General features: G+C 40.2%; 1 protein-coding gene across 5 annotated transcripts in view; it reads left to right on the top strand.

Annotated features, from left to right (window-relative positions):
- vti1a (vesicle transport through interaction with t-SNAREs 1A) overlaps nucleotides 1-19,902 on the top strand; it is a 150,025-nt gene that overhangs the window by 6,903 nt on the left and 123,220 nt on the right. For all 5 annotated transcript variants that reach the window (XR_011310640.1, XM_069691830.1, XM_069691829.1 and 2 more), the window contains exons 3-4: nucleotides 128-238; nucleotides 16,519-16,596. Coding sequence is in view for 4 of the 5 variants with exons in the window: in XM_069691830.1 (XP_069547931.1) it covers nucleotides 128-238; nucleotides 16,519-16,596 (189 nt within the window). In the remaining variant the exon portion in view is untranslated. The remainder of the gene's footprint in view (nucleotides 1-127; nucleotides 239-16,518; nucleotides 16,597-19,902) is intronic.

Genomic DNA, 19,902 nt, shown 5'->3' with positions numbered 1-19,902 from the left:
GTGGAGTGTTTAAAAAATAAAATAAAACATGTTTTATTGCTTTTTGAAATGAATCTGAATGTGTTGGGTAGGAAGAATATTTGAAATGTTTCGATATTGAATTAACTGGATTATCTGCGGGTTTTAGCTGGAGCAGATGGACCTGGAGGTGCGAGAGATCCCCATCCAGAGCCGAGCCATGTACAACAGCAGACTGAAGAGCTACAAGCAGGAGATGGAGAAGCTCGAGAAAGAGTTCGTAAGTACTTGAACACGTAATCAAACCTTTGTTAATTGAAACATTACACATGTAATATGCGGTATGATGATCTTTATTAAGTGCGAATTCCAGTATGCATTAAATATATATCCTAATTACCAGATATATATATATATATATGTGTTTGAATGTACTGTTAAAAGTTGTTAAAGTTGTAACAATCAATCCCCCAACACACACACACACACACACACACACACACACACACACACACACACACACACACACACACACACACACACACACACACACACACACACACACACACACACACACACACACACACACACACACACACACACACACGCCATAGATTTCACTCTCAACCAAACTATTTCTCTCTCACACTCCTTCTCATACACACAAACAGTCTTACACTGAAGCTCAGTGGTGCATCCACAGAGGTTAATTCACAGTTCATATTTGAACTTGCAAGCGATGCCTATCGAGGAAAGCTTGTGTGTTTGTGTTGTTGCTGCAGAATCCGGCCTTGTTTAGTAATTCATAAATCACTGTATGCCTTGACTTGATTTCTTGCCTCTATCAAAGCTTAATGAACAGTCCGGTCTTTTGGGTCGCTAGCTTTTAGTCCATATTGTTGCTGCCGATATCGTTCACGGGGCTTCACTTGATCAGCAATATAATAGATTTACGCAATTATCCAATGCAAATGAAACCGTTCTGAATTATTTTTTTTTCCTCTTCATCTTGATATCTTTTCTAACGAATGCTACAAGTTGTGGACGCATTTTCAAAGGATAGTTTGCATTGTAATCTCCACATTGCAGAACTATGTATCTTTAATGATATCTTTTCTTCTTTCCTGTGGTTGTTGTTGTTTGCTGTTGTCAGTTTTGTTGTGCTGGTGCTCACAACACGGTCATAAACCTACAGTGTAAATGTAGCTGACCTTGAGCTCAAGAGCACACGTGTCCCTCTGCAAATCAAATATGATGGGATGTCTAACCTCACAATTGGCTGGAAAAATACACGCTGTACTGGATGTTTAAGAAGTTTTTAGATGAATTCACAAAAGACCGAGCTGGGATAGGACCACCATTTAACCTTGTCATTATTGGGGTGAAAAGTTGTATTGTGTTTTGATTTTGGCAAAATAGTCGACAAACTTTCCTCCAAACTTTGGAATGCATTAAATGTGTAGTTTTTCTCTCAAATGTGAACTTTTTCCTCCCATCTATGAAGGATTTATTGTCGAGTTGGTAATGTTTAATGGAAAGGATTTCCCGAAATAATCATTTAAAGATGCACAATATTAGAATGCACATCATTATAATCAGAATGTGTGATTTTGTGTGTCATAAAACAAAAGTTGTATCACATTTAAACCAAATTTAATTATCTATATGCGAAACAAGATATTTCAAATGTTCTTACAAACATGATATAATCTAATGCCGTGATGAACAATGACATACGGCCCATCTATATTTTAAAATTCATCCCACACATGCATGCACTTACCTCATCTAAATAAACGCCGGCTTATAATTGACCCAAATCATTCTCTTGAACATTTGCTCACTATTTAAAATCAGTTACCACGAACTGCTTTTTAAAAAAATCTGTAATGAATTTAACAACATTCCCCCAAAATCCCCTCACTGTTTCAAATTCAGAACAAACAAGTAAACATGCATAAACAACCCATTTGGATGGGAGATATCATGTGCTAGTGATCTGTGAGCACACCACTGAGATGTGCTGACTGAGATCAGAGAGGACATCCCCATGCCAAGACAGTTGGCTTTCCTCGTCACGGGCATTTAATTGGCTGATGATTAATCTTTAACTTTTCTTCTCCCCACACTTACCGTGCTTAATCATCAAGCAGTTAAGTCCTGCTGTGGCTGGTATTGGTGCTAATTTTCATTACTTGAATTTTTCTTCTTATTTTTGGGGCACATGTGGGAAACTTTGCCCCCCCCCCCCCAAAAAAAAAGAATCCACTTTATAATGCCAAATGCCCTGTATGCAGAGATTCTTATTTGTAAATCACTGCATACAGAATTGCTATGTGTCATGGCTCACAATACGGAAAGCAGCAGGTAGCGGTGGGATAGACGTAGTACACAGGAAAAAAAAAAGAAAAAGAATATTGGCTTGCTTCTGACTGTGACTCCCCAGTTTGACAGTAATTTTCATTTTTACACCTCTGTGTGTGGTGCGGTCAGATCAGTGGACATTTAAACCAGGATCACCCACCTCACAGAGATCCGTCGAGTATAGCTCGTCTCCCGTAAATCTGATGCAAGCGTTCACAAGGCAAGAACTTCAGCCCCCTCAGATGTGCCTCAGATGTGCCAAATGCTGTAGCCGAGCTCAGACTCTCACTTCCTGCAGGCCCAGGGAGGACATGACACTCGGCTCGAAAAGGCGTCTAGTGGAAAAAAGGCGATCTCCTTTTTCTTTTTAATGTAAAAAGCTCCGGCTTTGTTGTGCTTTCTGTGGATATCAAGGCCTTTTCCACTCCCTCACCACCCAATCCCCCCTCCCCCTCCTCCACACACACACACACACACACACACACACACACACACACACACACACACACACACACACACACACACACACACACACACACACACACACACACACGCTCGCGCGCACACAGACACACCTCACCCCCTACTGGCCTCCCACGGGTGTCTCCCCCCTTAACCTGCTCTCTCATCCTCTCATTCACCCGTGGTTTGAAGTATTCCTACCACCGGTGTGCCAGCTTGAGACCTCATTCCCGCTCCTTTTCCAGACAGGGCCAGTGTCGACCTCTGTAACCCAGCCATTTCATCCAGGAAGACAACTTATCAAACGGGCATCCCAAAGGTGTCTATATGAGGCGTAGCTTTGTTGGCTTGGTTGACAGCTTCATTGTGATAATAGAAGGGGCAGTGGGAGTCTTAAAGGTGCTGGGCAAACGACAAACAGGCATCGCAGCGGCCAAAGGGGATGCAAGCCCCACTTTAAAAAATAAAAAAATATTTAAAGAAAAAAAGTAAACCAGAGTATGAAAAAACAATTAAAAAGAACAATGAAAATGCTTTTTGATGGGGTCGGCTTGTTCAAGTTAAGAGGACGCAGAGTAGCATGGCTCTTAGCAGTGGCTTTGATCAGGCAAAGAGGAGGCCCAAACCTAAGCTTAATTTAATGAAATCTATTGGGTAAACACAGCCAATATTTTCAAAGGGCCAGGTTAGCTCCGTCCCAGCGGGCGAGGCGGCAAACCCACGGGTGTCTACTATGTCACACAAAACACAATCCAGCTTTGAGAGTGCGACTCAGATTATGTACCATCATGCTAATTGTAAAAGGGATTTGGGCATAATGAGATGTCACCTATAAACTGTCATAAAGCAACATTGGCCGAGGAATTTAGAGATGATTTTTGTCAGTTGTACATACTGGGAATAACAAAGCCCCTCCTTTCTCTCCCTTTTTGAAGGTGTTCTTTGTCATACTGTGAGGTCTGTGGTTGGATATGTTCACTGAATATAAACAAGTAGGAATGTTTTCAGTGAAACGGCATTCAGTGACTGTATAGTTAGCGATATTTCATGTGGTCTTCAAGGACGTTATATAAAATTTGGAACCGAAATTAATTAACTAATTATTTGATCAACAAATATAATTTGCAACCATTTTGATATTGAACCTTTTCCGAGTTCCACCTTGTCACTTGTAAGATTTGGCTGCTTTTCTAATCTTTTGATAAATAACAAGTCAGCTCTAACATCATTATATCATCGGTAAAACATAATTGAAATAACTTTGTCCGACCTTCTGGGTTGGTTAAAACGCAGTTTTCACAAGAAATGTTGGTCTCAAATCAAACAGACACATCTCATGGTAATTACTCTACAGTTGCTGCAAAGTTTAGAGTACTCTTTTCATATTTTCTTTGCCTGTTTTGAATCCTGAAGGTCTCTTAATTGCTTTGTACAGATGATTCACAGTGTCTTCTACTGAGACGGATCAGTCTGCCTCCTTCTTGCACCAGCTGGTGTGGTTGTTGAACTCTTCTTGCAGCAGATGGCGGTGTTGCTCTAAGAATCTTCCTGTACTTAAGGTACATGACAAGGACAATATTGGGCACATTTACCAATTACTTTGCCCTTCTGATGTATGAGTGGACTTGCTATGATAAATCCCTCCACTTATTACCATGCCTGACCTCTCCTTTATGCTAAGAGAGAGTGAAAATAGTGTTCCAAAAAACGTCCTTGTGGTAAAAGTCTGTCCGACGACTAAAATGTCTTGTAGTAGTCTGACTCCCAACTTAATGTATTTCCTTTACTTTTTCTTGGCGCAGTCATGCTCTGAAAGGTAATTAAGGACACAAAATGAAATATGAATGAAATGGCAACGCCTTAGAAAAGTGGAATGTCCTTTTGAAATGGTATTGTAAACATTTCTTTCAAATATTCACATCTCCTCTCTCATCTACTCCTTCTGAAAAGTGTTCCTGTTATTTCACCTCCTCACATTGTGTTTTCTTTTCCTTCTTTTTTTTTTTTTTTAAATAGCAAAATCATTTCTGGTCCAAATGTGAGAGGCTTTGTGTTCAAGGATCCTTGACTTTGAAAAAAGGTTAATTAGTAGTCATTAAGTATCAAGCTCTGACACGTTTTATTCGGTACTTCACAGTTTTCTGTCATTAAGTGCAAATGAATGCCTCGAATGGTCAAGGCAGTTTTGTTGATGGAATGAGAGCCATTGTGCTAGTTGTTTTTTTTTTTTTTTGGTACAGTGCAGCCAGATTAATTTCCTTAGATCAACCCCAATTTTGAATTTTGAATAGAAAGCTTTTGTTAATTTGTCATAATATGCTGTTTAATATTCCATCAAGGACCACAAAGATGCCATTCATTACCACACATCAGTGTTCCTTTTTAAACGCGTGTCATCTCCCAGCCTTCAAATGAGATTGGTAAATATGTTACGGTACATAATGAGTTATTACAAGATGTGAAGAATGTGATACAGTCATATTTTTATTCACCTGAAGTACAGTGCTTAACTTCAAAAGAAGGCCTATCAGTAAGGTTTGAAATGATGATGGAAGGATTTCCTTCTGTCTCTTAGCTTCATTTATTCCATTATGGATCCAGATATTAAATACAAGGCCAGCTGTCACTGGGATACAACTATCCCTTCCCTAATTTATAGTTATCTATTGGGGGTATTGTTTGGAGCTTCAGTCATGGTCAAGTAGGATGTCTGGCCTGCCTTTTCTTTTAATGAAAACCTTTAGATGGAATGCCTCCTAGTGTCCGCCCAGGGAGATAATTAATGTATTTCTAAAGAGTCAGCCAGCCTTGAAATATTGAACAGTTTATTTGCCAGGTACACTGAGGTGAAAAATGGAATGAAAAAGCTGTTGGTGATGAATATTTTCCCTCTATGTATCAGTTTCATGTATCAGTGACCTTATGGAGATTACTTGAAATGTTGGGGCAATCATTGAGTGCCGCTTTTAATGAATCGGAACACTGGACCTTTTAAAGCCTGTGAAAACTTTTGAATGTGAAAAAATGGTCTAATTAAAATGTTGAAATACAAATAAAATAGATGATTTAATTGGATGTATTGCATGTGGATGTACCGCTGATGAGACCAAATGGAGTTGTTGTAGAGGAGCTAATGACTGACTCTTGACTTCACCGCACACAGCTGCAGCTACATGTTGGAGTTGCCAGTAAGAATGTTATCAGAAGTTTTCCATAAGCCTCTCTTTCTGGTGCCAAACCCCAGAGCTATTTGTTGCCTCTGAATCTGAGGGTCATCCACGAGCTGTTCATCACTGGCAAGGAATTAACATATTTCTAGTTTTTTTTTTGTTGTATTTTTGGGGGGGAAATGCCATGTAAGATATAGGGTTTTGTCTTTGTGTGAATGGTTGGAGTTCATCGTTTGAACTTTGTATTTGGAGTCCACCACCAAACAGATGAAGATGAGGTGCGTTTCAGTTATTCACAATGTTCATTATGTTCATGTTGTTTTTTTAATTAGTGATCATGGACATTTCAAGGTTGTGGAGACTGTCCAACTTTGTCTGCGAGTGGTCATAAACTCATTATGTTTGGCGCAATTAGCAATCTAAACGGAGAAAGAAAAGTTTGCAAAGTCATTTATCAGAAAGTTACGTATTTGTCATAAGAAGCTCCGACATAAATGTCTTTTTTTTTTTCATGAAATGCCGATAATTATGTTGAGATTTGGGGTTTTGAAGGGAGATTTTTGGATGACTGTACTTCCCAGGCTAACCACACTAGTAGTGATTATATATTAGCATTGTTGTAATCCATCTTTCTTGTTGTTTGCCCCTTGTCCTCATTATGGTGACTCGTGCGAGCAACAACATGACAGACAGACATTAGTTGGATGTTAGACACTTTAAATCGCCTTAGGTTGCCTTGGCTTACTTGTTCATATTAAACACAGAGGAGTAAAGGCAGATTGACTCTTTTCATGGTTTGTTGCTTAACAACCCATCAACAACACCAAAGTCTAATCACTCATAACCAGTTATAAAAGGACTCCCTCAACTGACAGGGATTTTTTTCCCCCCCCTATATTTCCTCTGCTGGTTCTGAGTGCAGATTTAAGATGTAAGCAAATATATCTTCTTCTCTTCTTATGAATTATGGCTTTCATTTGGAAGTCGTTGTGCACAGTATGTCTTCCTCAAACCCTTTGTGGATTTGTGGCATTGGAGGCTTTTCCATGTCCTCTTTACGGACACCAAGATGGGATTCATTTGTGGATTAGCCTTTTGTCACTCATGTTGAAACCATTTATTTTAATGGGTTTGATGGTGTAATGGCAGTGGTGGGTCAAATCTGGGTTGAAGGACGGAGTCGCAAGAAGGACAAAAGGATGCGTTGTCCAAAAGTACCATGTTCACATTTGATTATTGGGAAAAGTGTAACACACAAACCAGAATGTCAACATTAGCAGTTATTGTAATTATTTCTTTTACTTTTTTGTGATTAAAATGTATAGATAATGTTTTACAAATATAAATTCTATGAGAAACATATTCTGACATGGAAGCAATCATCCCAACACAGTGACAAATCAATAATAAGTAGTAATCATTTGATTCCACAGTAATGTTCATGGTTGATGGGTTCAAGCTGAAAATGTCCCTTTGGGCAAAGTATGGACGATCACCCCATGACTTAAACAGAATGACGGTGCTGTCAACCACACGCGATGCCAGTTAAGCAATAATAGGGGATTCTTCTACTCCGTTTTCCGATGTGACTATATAGTGGAGTATTTAAAGTTAACAATTGTATGTGATTTTGTAAGTTTTTGGCCTTGTTATTAACCACCTGCTTTGAAAAGTTGCAGCAATAAGATGCTGGAAAAGCAGTGGTGTTTTTCAAATGTTTCCAAGCCTGATATTAAAGGTACAGGTAATACAACTGCAGAATCATAAAGGACTACGTTTGCAGAGTGTTCTATGAACATGATGAGTATGAATTTGAGTATCTCAGACTGAAAATTAGAAATAAATGTTGCTTCTTTGTCATGCTTCCGAGCTTCACGGTCATTAACAAGATGAGTCCCTGTCAGGAGTTGACTCTCAGAAATCCCATACCCTGTAATTTGTAAGCAGATCACCCCCCCCTTCCCCCCTACTACTTCTGCGTCTCTTTATGTTAACGCTTGTCTGTATGGATGGGGTATCTGCATTATGCCTGGAGCGAAGGATTTGTTTGGCAGTGTGCAAATTCGGCCGTTATCCTTCCCCGCGATCGTTTCCTCTCTCGCTTATCTCTCCTGGCCCCTCCAAAGTCACAGCACTTCCACACACAGTGACAGCGATCAGTATAGCTTTCAGACGCTCGTCTGGCTGAGTCTGCCAAGAAGCGAAGGCCCTCCCAGGTCCCCTCACTGTCCTCAGGGCTTGTGTGATTGAGTGACTGGAGTGAGTGGGGGCCAAAGATAATAAGGAGGGGGGGGGGGTATAAAGACATGGAGCGATGATATGATAACACCCTCCCTCCTCCTCCTCCTCCCCCTACTCCCTCTTTTTACTCCCCTTTCCACCTCCCCTTCACTTTTCTTTCTGTTCTTCTTTCTGTCCTACCCCCGGTTTTCGTGCACCGAGCCTGTCCCACGCAGTAGTGTAAACCAGAAGTGACATGTGACACCCACTCCCCAGTGATGTGCTGACAAGCGGGTACTAGAATAGGTGACAGTGTTTTCTTTTTTTCTTTTTTTTTTGCCAGACTGGCTTAAGTATGGCGAAGGGCTTCATGAAGTATTTATGAAATATATTATGAATCATTGGGTCTGTGTTTTTCTTCTGTATTTTAGGCAGTGGCATTTGCTTTTTAATAAGTTGGCCTCAGAGAAGGAGATACGGGGAAGAGGGGTAAATAGAGGAAGAGCTCTTTACATTTCAACTTTACTGGTGTTTCTTTATAGTGAAAGTTCCATGTTTACACATGTTTTAACCCCTTGCTCCACAGCCCATTCACACAAACACACACACACACACACACACACACACACGCACACACATGTGTGCACACAAGTAAACTTAAGTTTCCTCCTGTCATCCTAAGTGTTTCTAATGAGGGAGCATGCCAGAAAGAAAGGGAGAGCGTTTTTGCTCTCAGCGACCAACAATTTAGCCTTTTCTCTGGTGTTTTTGAAGCTTGCAGTGGAATCTGGCTGAGGCCTTGATCAGAATTACATTGTGGAGGATGAATTAAGTGTTTTTTTTTTAGTTATTGGTTGTTTTTTTTTCAATTATCCCAGAGGTTGGCCAGCATTAATGCATCAGCTTGCTCCTGCAGTGAGACTAAACTCTTTAGTTTTGTTCCCCTCATCACCATAGAGCACTTGTTTGTTCTCTGTTGTCAGGCTTTTAGTATATTTGTGTCTTTGTATATTTCTATTCTGAAATTATCCATTTCACGTAAGACATTTTCCCAGTATTAAAAAAATGTGTTGCTTGTTTAAAGAAATTATCTAATTATATATTAAATACATTTTATTCTTATTTACTCTGAAGGGGCTTTTTCTGTACTTTTCTGCAATGTTTTTGTTAATTATTCAACTCCTGCTCCGGTGTTGAATATAACACGTTATTTTCTGTTTCCTTATGGTTTTTTTAATCGGCTTAAGAGGTGTAAGCAAGTCTTCTGTGTAGCCCTCAGTTGGCTGTCTCTCATAATTTCTGAAGCACTGTTTTGAATTCCAGTACAGAACCTGCAGACTCCCAGGAAACTGCTAAGTGTATTGGGAAGTTCAGGAGGGCACATGTTGGAAGGGCTTTGGAAGGGGGCCTTACTGGCCTCATCAGCATTTGAATGTGTTCTGGCTGGAGAAATAACAAAGTATACATAAATATATAGAGATAATGATCTGGCTAAGTCCCTATGTGTGCTGCTGTATTCTTATGCTAATGAGCAAGCTATTCAGCACCAACAATGGTCACATTACAAGAAAAGGCAAAGCACTGAAGGAGATAGTCTTCTGTGTGCATGTCCACTGAGGGACTCGCACATGCACATGCTCAGCAGGCCCGACTCCTCTCCCTTTGTGTCTAGGTTTTTTTTTTTTTTTATTACGTTTTTCAATTTTAGATAACACTCCAAGAATAGACATCAAACAAAAATGAATCATAAATCGAGGTCAGGAGTGAGCCTCTTTCCAAAGCAGAGAAAGGGTTAAAAGTGAAGGTATCTTTAAAAAAGATGGGAAGACTGATAGGAGAGGAGCTCTTCTCAGCAGAGGGTTCAGTGAACCATATGTAGGTGCCCACAGGCTAATGGGCCGGTTGGTCCCTGGCTTGCCAGGTATCCTGTATGCACATCTCCTACACCCCCCGCTCTCCTCCCCCCAATACACACTCTCTCTCACACACACACACACACACAGACACAGACCAGACACACACTCTCTCTCCTCGTCATCCTCCAGCACCCACCTCTCCCACCCCTCCCACCTTCACTCTGTGAAAATACCTCCTCCACTTTCCTCTAATCTCACCTTTTTCTCTGGTGCTGACCCGGGGAGGCCCACTTTATTCCCCACTGCACGCCAGCAGCCAGCGTTGTGATCGGAGCCCGGGCCCCTGCGCTGGTTCCCCTCTCCTCTCCTCTCTCCTTGCCCTGGCTGCCCGCCTCCCCGACGGCTCTGCTCTATTGATTTACTCCTCCAACCAATGCTGTCTGTCTCTGTTTTGCACCACCAGCACCTAGGTCCCTCATCTCTATAACCCTCCCTCTTTCCTCATTTTCTCTCGCTCTCTTCTTTCCGCCTTTTCACACTTTCTTTCCATCTTTCTCTCTTTCTGTCCCCTCCTACACAACCATGGGCTAGAAAAACCTGACAGGACAAGAGAAAAGAAGGAGGGAAAGAGAGATGGAAGGATGGCAGTGTGGGAGGGGAAACGGGGCCTTTGATTTTTCATTAGAAGCACCTTCATATTTTAATACTGGGTTTAATCGGGCCCTCGTGCCTTAAAGAAATAACCACAGAGAGATGATCCCTCGGATCTCCTCGAATTTGCTCTTTTGTTTGGAGTTCACTTGCAATCCTCAACCCCCCCCCCCTCTCTTCTCCTCTCCTCTCTCGCTGTCTCTTGGCCTCTCACTTTGTGGTTACAGTCGTTAGGCTTATTGACTGATCTCGGCTGTACTTAGCAATAGAAATGACTTTGACAGGGAAATACACCACTGGTATCACAGAGGTATAAGCATGAAAGGCCCCTATCAGAATAGTGTAGTCTTCCACCAGCAAACGGTTCCCCTTGAGATAATATCCTGTTTACTTGTGGGTTAAAAAAAAAAAAAAAAAAACTGATAGATTCAGTGACGCAACGTTAAAACAGGAATTATCTTTTGAAATTCTATTGAATCAAACTAATACAGAGAAGTTTTTTCACAGTTGTCTCTGACCGTGTCAGTGTTTTTTTTGTTTTTGTTTGTTTTTTGTGACATTAGATCTTTTTGAAGCTGCTTCAGTCTGTCACCCTAACAAAACAAAAAAAGTCTCCATCACCTCATACCTGCTTAGTTATGTCGCGGGCTCATTTATTACCTCGCCCCGATTGATCATTCACCTTTTATTTGTGTTTTCGACAATCGCCTCCTTGAGGTATTTCATGGAACACAATGCAGTGTGCGCAGAAGCCACCAAAAGCACCAACCTGTGAGCTAATGAGAGGCCCCATGCTGTTATCTAAGGCTCCGGCTTCCCTACCACTGCTGCACTTCTATTAGGGGAGAGAACACACACCGGGCTACCGTTCACATATGTCGTGCGCGTACGTTCTCTAAAGGAGGCTTCCCCGGGATGCAAAGGCTCACAGAAGCCCCCGTCTTCCATACAGTAGCCCTCGTGTACGCGTACGCACTCGCGCGAACAGCCAGAAGTGAAGGATTCAATGGCACCAAAGACCACGATAAAACAAAGGCACAAATGACACCCTCCTGTGACAATCCCAACAGTAGCTGCTTCGCTTTGTCTGATAATATATCAAATGTATTATATTAAAAAAAAAAAAAAAAAGAGCACTTAATTGAACAACCTCTCCCAATTTGTTTGTGTTAAAGGAGAGAAGACGCCAGACAACAATTTGTGTGTTTTCCTTTGTGCCGGCTGAGTGCATGTGTGTGCACGTGTTAAACCCCTGCCAAGCCGAGATGCATTATTTAAGATGCTGTTGTGATACTTGTGCCTGCTTAAAGGTCTCGGCTTCCTTTTAACGCCATGCCGCATCAGTCCACCTCTGCCCCCACGTCTGGGAGGGAACCAGAGTGGGACCTGCTGGCACTGGTCCACACATCAGCTGGGAAAATATCACAGCAGGGGAGGAAAGGAAGTGATATAGATAACCTTTGAGTTTAGCACACGTCTTTGTGAATAGAGGCATTTTACTGCCTCACTTTGTTGTCATTTCATTGCTGACTTTAGACATTTTTGTATTTTTCCATTTTTACAAGATACTTAAGGATGTTAAACTCTCAGATGTGTTTTTTCATTTTATTTCCACCCTAAAGTTATTTTTGGTTTTGATATCTGCACATTCGTAACACAACTGTGACAGTTAGGAAAATACAAGGTTAAATGCCAGTTTGAGGCAATCACAGCTTGGACATGAGAGTTATTAAGTCCAACTTGCCCAGTCGGTCTCCTACTGGTGAAAAAGCCTGTAATGGAACATAGTGTTATAAATTGAATATGGTTAATTACTCTTCATGCTATGCTACCAGCCGTGTGTGCAGGGTGAAAAGGAAAAGCTTGGAAAAGTAAAGGGAAAAAGCATCTGCAGAAGAACTTCAGGGCCCCTCATTACACTCTGCCCCTGGGTATTTTTACGCCTTTTATTTCCCATCTAATGAACTGTTTACATTTTTTTTTCTGCTTTCTAGGCGCCACAATTATTCGACTTGTCCTTGTGTCACTCGTTGCAGTGGGCAAAAAGCACGGAGGAGAGTTGGAGGGCAGTAAAATGTGTATAGAAATCTCAGTTTATTTTATTGTAATTATTGGGAACTTTACCTTACAAAGACCTTAATTTTAGGCTGCTTGCAATTTAAATTGAAAGGGCATTGTTTTACAGTTATGAACCCATTTTCTGTAAACAGATTTATAAAATTTTTTACTCTGCTTTGCGGTTTGATGGAGGACAATATATATTATTTAGACAATATATACCAATGAATGCCAATAGACTGTAAAGGAATTGTCCACAAAGAAAAGATCCATAGCTTTGTCATAATTAAATTAATATGATTTGCTGCTCAGAAGATTATGCTGAGCTGATTAGCATATCTGATATGAATTGTTATGCATGCATATGTAATTACATTTTGATGGATAAAGAAGAATACTTTTTTCATCTGCTCTCCATGTCAACAGAGGTAAAACGCGTGTTTTTGACAGGACACCAGCACCTCCATTGCCGCGTTTGACGGGATGTGTGGAGTTTTTAAAGGCAGGCCACTTTGCATAAAGTTAAGATGTACCTTTGTACTTTTCTGGTGTGCTTCCGGGAATAGAAGCAAATTCTCACCCAAGATTAAAAAAGTGACAAAAGACAGACCTTTCAAAAGGATTAAAAAAAAGCTCCTTTTTCTTTCTTTTCTGAGCAATGAGGTATCTTCTGAAAGCGCTCATTCTTTTTTAGATTACAAAGGCTGATTAGTCGGTTTTGTCTTAAGATGCAGAGCTCTGTCTCCTCGCACTGTAAATAGATTGAGTCAATTTCAATGCATTTTCTTTATTGAAAAGAAGATTTTACTACGGAACAGGAAACTGATATCTGCTTTCCTGACCTCGAGAGTGAGCTTGTTGTCACTTACCACCCCAAACTTATAATCAAAATCTGTTAGTGTATTAAGCAGTCAGTATTGCACCTGCTTATGTTATACATCAAATGGGAAGGCAGTAATCGCTCAGGAATCTGTTGTTTTCCAGAGGGGGAATCCAAAAACCGGAGTGTATACTGTTGGTACAGGGGAAGTAGCGGCAACACTTTTACTTCAATGACATTTCCCATTCTTTATACTCTCTTTGTTATCTACTCTGTTCTCATTGCAGAAACCCTTCATACATTCATCTGTAACAAACAGCTATTTAGAAATACCAAAAAAAAAAAAAAAAAAAAAATACAACCCTGCGTATGGTTTGAAGGCGACGTAAGCCTCAACATTCAAATCAATGCTTCTCCCAGGCATCCTCGTCTCAATTACTGGCGAAGTCGTCTTTCCCCCTAAGTTGCTCTTCAGCTCTTTAAGATGAAACTCGACTTAAATGGAATATGTGGGTGTTTTCCTGGCAAAAAAATAAATAAAAAAGTGCGCGTGTCTGGTTACAAGTGCTGTCTTAATATTGTCTTTATTGTCTTTCTGGTTTTACTCATGTCTGAAATTCCTTTTAAAGTCCTTACAACAGCAGCCCAGTGACCTTTTAGTTACCCTTGCTCATAAGGTGGAGCCTAAAAAAAATGCTGACAATGGATTTCAAAAGACAAATTGATGTAAGAATTAGTTTATTTTTTTACAGTGACAAAATGTGATTCCGTTAAATTATTTGCATTCGCTACAGATATTTCCATGCAGGATGAGTTTCAGATGGAAGAAACAAAGCAGAAATCATTACATTATGTATGTTAATGTGTAGATCACTAAGGTATCAAAAGTGTGAAGGAAGCAAATTGACTGGTGGGATTAGAAGAATGAAGACTGAAACCCTTGTGGGCGCATGTTTCTTCAGTTTATTTACTTTTTCTAGATGTTTGGGAATTTTCTTTCATGTAATTTAGTCTCATAGCAATTATAACAAACTTAAAAGTAGTAATTGAGCTGTAGATGAATTACACAACTAACTTAAACACCTCATTTTGAGAATGTGCTCCTGTGTAATATGTGTTTGGGGGAATGGGGTGTGTGTGGGGGGGGGGGGTTATTTGAGTCTATGCTGCCAATCTTGTCTTTTCCCCACAGTAGGCAGTCAGTGGTTATCTTAGGTCCCTGTGGTTGAGTATTGTTTGGGTGCGCTCTTTATCTAATGGGTTTTGTGGTCTGGGTCAATCAGGCCCTCTGTCTAGTCAGTAATTACTCCAGAGAACTGTGGCCCTCACCATCGCGATAATAACAGCCAAATCACATCAGCCATGACTTTCCACTCAGTGCTCCAGATTATGAGGAGAGACGAATAAAAAGAAGACAAAAAAAAAAAAAATCAACTGGCTGGATTTTTGATTGGCTCCAAAGTTATTTCAATCCCGTAACTTGATATCATCACTCTTGAGGTTTGAATTGTCTTTTTCAAGTTTGGTTTGTGCTTTTCTCGTGGAAGGTAGCATTAAAGTACTTAATGCAATAGCTTCTTCAAACTTTTACTGATAATAGAAAGATAGGAGGAAAGTATACTGCCTTTGGGGGGGAGAAAAAAATGTCCCCACAAGGTAATTGATACTCCTTCACTGATTCCGTGTCTTTGTTTTTATTTTATTTAGAGTCAATTACAAAATAAATATTGAAAAATTGAAAGAATTTGTGTTGAGGAAAAGTGATATTTTCATTCCTCTGCTGGTGTTTCTCTTTGATTTTTGCCCACCTCCTGCAGCCCACCTAGAAACCCTGTCAAGGCAGCGAGAGAAAGTGAAGGAGGCTTAGTAAACACTTTCTGTGTCTGCTGCTGGTGTGTATTTAGTTTAGAGGGCATGCCAAGAGGCTGTTTTTCCATGGGTCGGGCGTCTGTAAACAAGCAGTACAACGGCAGCCCACTCTTCCACAATCGGAGGTGGCACGCTCTGAAGTGTGTATGAAATGTGTGTGTCTGAGTGTTTGTCTTTTTTGGGTGGATTTTTTTTTTTCCCTTTTTTTTTTTTTGGTGGTGGTGGGGGGGGACGGGGACATGGCATTCCCTCTTATTCTACCGTATCTGGAGACAGAGAAAGTGAGAGAGAGTTGGTGTCTGTCTGTCTGTGTGTGTGTGTGTGTGTGTGTGTGTGTGTGTGTGTGTGTGTGTGTGTGTGTGTGTGTGTGTGTGTGTGTGTGTGTGTGTGTGTGTGTGTGTGTGTGAGAGAGAGAGAGAGAGAGAGGCAACCCCAAATCCGATGGGCCGCCAATGGGTGATGAATTATTCCCTGTCTGAGTCACAGCATTGGTGTTATCACAGAGCCTGCCACTGCACTGGGATGACAGCAGTGACAGCCCCCAGAAAAGATTTAGCGCTGACAAGTGATACTTCCTCATAATACATCTCCCTGGCCCTCTCCCCTGTCCCCCTGTTCCACAGCCTCTCCATGCACACAGGATGATTTTTTTTATTTTTTTTATCCCTCAACTTGTATTTGTTTAAGTGGGCAAGGTGGGGGGGAATAGGAAGGGGGTCTCTTTGCCACCACTTCTATGGCATAAGTGCACTAGGTACAGTAGATCACCTTGGAAGGAGGTATGGGCACAAACCCAGACTACTGCTTGTTGTCAGTACTTGTGTTATAGGGGCACATACACACACACACACACACACACACACATACACATGGAGACACACTCTCACACACACATACACAACCTGCATGTGCATGACTCGGTTTGTCACCAGTTCCATTAGGGGGCTCTCGTGCTTAAGGAATGCCTGTTGTGTTTTTGCATCCACAGTACTAAGCCATATTTCCCCACTTGTTTTCTCTTTTTGCTCTCCTCCGTTTCTTCCCTCTCTTCTTCTTTTCGTCCTTCTTCCTCATCTTCCTCCCCCTGCAGAAAAGGTCACGTATTGCCTACAGTGATGAGGTGCGCAACGAGCTCCTGGGGGAGGACGCCGGCTCTTCGGAAGGCCAGGTGAGGTGCTAATCAGGGGCCCAAACGGCACCAGTGTGGGTGGCTGACTGGCCCCCAGGGTGAGGAGGTGGGCCCCTTATAGGGGCCATCGAGAGCTGAAACCACACTATTGTCACCAAGTCATGCGGAAGGAACACTGTTTAATGCAAAGCTGGCTTGCCAGTGAGTGGGCTCAGGGCATGGGACCAGTGTCTGGCCAAAGCCAGATTGTGACCGACACAAACACACACACGCATGTATGCACAAGTACGCACACATGCACACCTAAACACAAACACACAATCCAAATCCAAAATTTGAATCCAAAACCCCAGCCTCCCCACTCTAACAGTCCCACAGCTGTTCTCCAGCCGGGTGCGGACTTCGGCTTATAATAGATCCTCACGATGAAGATATACACATACACACACACGCGCACACACACACGCACACACACACACACACACACGCATGCAAATACACACGCAGAGAATTTGTACATTTTGTTCTCTTGTCTGTTTGTAAACTCCAGCGGTGGCAAACCTGCACAATGCAGATACTCAACATGAATAAAGACACAGGTTCACCATAATGATGGCTGAAAAAAAAAAAAAAAATCACTGAAATATTTGGTGCAACGCTCCAGAGAAATAATGTTTTAGTCGCTATATACTTTTATTTATTATTTAATGCCAGTCTTTAATCACAAATCTTGAATTCTATTTGACTTCTATTTGTTTTTGTTTTTTTTATCTATTATCTATCAACATATTCACAGTTGGTTTTTATTGTTTATTAAAAGAGAGTGAGTGACAATATCAGCTCAGCCTGTTGAAATAAAGACCACATTATCAATTTTCCTTCATTGTCAGCAATGTCTACAAAAGATTCATTCACACCATTTATGCAAGTATCAATGATTTAATAAAAACACTCATTCGGAATTGTGATCTTGATGACTCGAAAACAAAATATGCCACACATTCTTTTAAACCTAAGTTGTTTTGAATACATTGTTTTGAATAAAGCTGCAACAAAACAGCAAAACAACGTTTTAACATTTAAGACGCGCTTACCTATTGCTCACCTGCACAACTGCCACTCACACGCAGCCACTCTCAACTATGACCAAACGTCTTTTAACTAATTATATATTGCCTTTGGAATCATCTGTCAACTTGCAGGGGTTACTGTGTCTCAAGGCACACACTATCACACACACGCTCACACGCAAATAAATGCTTTGCACTTGCAAATGTGCACACTCAAAAGAAAAGAAAAAGGATGAATATTGAAATGCATATTTGCACATTTAGTCCCACAGTGCTGTATGGGAGTATATTTAGATGATTCACAACCAAGCATAGCTAAATAAAGTTGTCTGTGTTTTTTTTTTTTGAACATTTCCCTATTACCATTTCAATGATGACCCATGAACCGCACATCTTAGAAACATATGTATCCTGAGCCAAGATGTGTAATTGATATGCATATTCCTGGCAAATTAGCGAGACACAAAAGTGACTCCGACATTTTATGCAGAAGTTGGAAAGAGACTTGCTGTCAGAAATGCCACGTTTGAAATACTGATGGGTCCTATCAAGATCTTGTCAAGGAAAAAAAACTGAAAAAAACAGATCACATTTCATTTCAAATCTTATTTCCCCTTCATTAAAAATGGATCCAAAAATATTTAAAAGTTGTATTTATAAATTTTGAATCAAAACATCTCAAACGAAAATACCAAAATAAAAGCTTTAGGATTAATATTGTGGCATGATATTACACATTTGTATTATAGGTATTTGGAAATTACTGCTTTATTGTAATTATTAAAATGAATATTAGTCAATAGACAATAATTATCAAATTTATTTTATATTGTTTTATATCATATAATTGAATTAATAAATGACAATCTTGTTTAAATCCATACATGTAAAAATAAAGATAGTGGAGTATGACGTTTAAATCTCAGAACACAAATCCACAGCATGTTATTTTTCATTTAATAACAACAATAATCATTTTAACTATAAAATATAGAACCATATTAAAAAATAAAAAAATCAACGTTATTTATTCCATTAATATAAATTATACACTAGAGGAGGTATAAAATAGTTTTACCTTTGAACATATTTATCTTTGGGAATTTAGGGCTAATGTAATGCATTTAAAAATCAAAGCTATACTAAGAGACATAGTCCCTTTTTTTATTCTAGTATTCATTTGATTTTATTTTCCAAATGTATATTCTCTAATAATATTACCAGTATTCAAAGCATTACTATGTTTAAAAATGTACGATGAAATAATTGTATATTTACAATTAAGTTATTTAAATTCAATAATTGAAACTATTCATGTCTGATGTGACACTTTAAAAATTATAACATCTAAAACACACACCAGTAGAACCAGTTCAAGCAGTGGGGAAAAAGCAAAGTAAATAGATGATATACATTTTTCCTTTTTCTTCCAGGTGCTGTGTTTGCCTCATTTTCATTTTAAAACTTGTGGAGATAATAGTTGTCTTGGTCTTGCTGTGAGTGGAGTACTCGGAACTTCAGTTTTTTTTTTTTTATCTAACGATACGGCGGTGATAGGAGAGGGGAAAAGATGGTGGGGGCTGGGGCAAGTTGGTCAATTTAATTCCTGACGATCTGAAAGAGGTCAGGATCATTTCATATAGCCCTGGCTGAGCAGATCATTACCAGTCACAAATCTGTTGGTTACATGGCAAGGATTTATAGCTAAGTAAATAGGGAACCGTCATAAGTTCTGAAAATGGCGTGTTGGCCCTGCGATAATGGCTAAAGGACGATTTAATAGAGTTCGGCATTTATTCGTTATCTGTATGCGGACAGAGACTGAATTGGCACTATCACTCATTTTTTTAATAATGTGGTAGGCTACCATTGCACATTTTTTCTTTCTGTTTCCTCTGCATGCAACACACGCACAACTCTTGGTGTGTGCGCGCGCACACACACACACACACACACACACACACACACAGACACCACACACAAAGCAGCAAATGCACACACATTTTTCACACACGAACACTATACGGAATAGTTTCGATTTCAGTCACAGCAGAAGGCTTGGCCACAAGAGATTGTGCTGGTTTGAGCCGGCATGGACCAGATTTTACAGGCTACAAAGGAAGCCGATTACCACTTGTATCGAATTCCGTATTGGATAAAAAAAAATCTTTTGTTTGAAAAAAAAAATAAAAAAAATTGCTGATTATCATAACAGAAAAATTGCAGCAGTGCAATTTTGAATACTGGCTGGCATCACAAAAACACAAGGAAAGGC

Source organism: Brachyistius frenatus, unplaced genomic scaffold, assembly GCF_029030835.1.
Source record: "Brachyistius frenatus isolate BFR_SWC_R1_liver_20210118 unplaced genomic scaffold, ASM2903083v1 Contig_11, whole genome shotgun sequence".
Lineage (NCBI taxonomy): Eukaryota > Metazoa > Chordata > Actinopteri > Embiotocidae > Brachyistius > Brachyistius frenatus.
The sequence above is the reverse complement of the archived record's forward strand: the minus strand, read 5'-3'. Positions and strand labels throughout refer to the sequence as shown.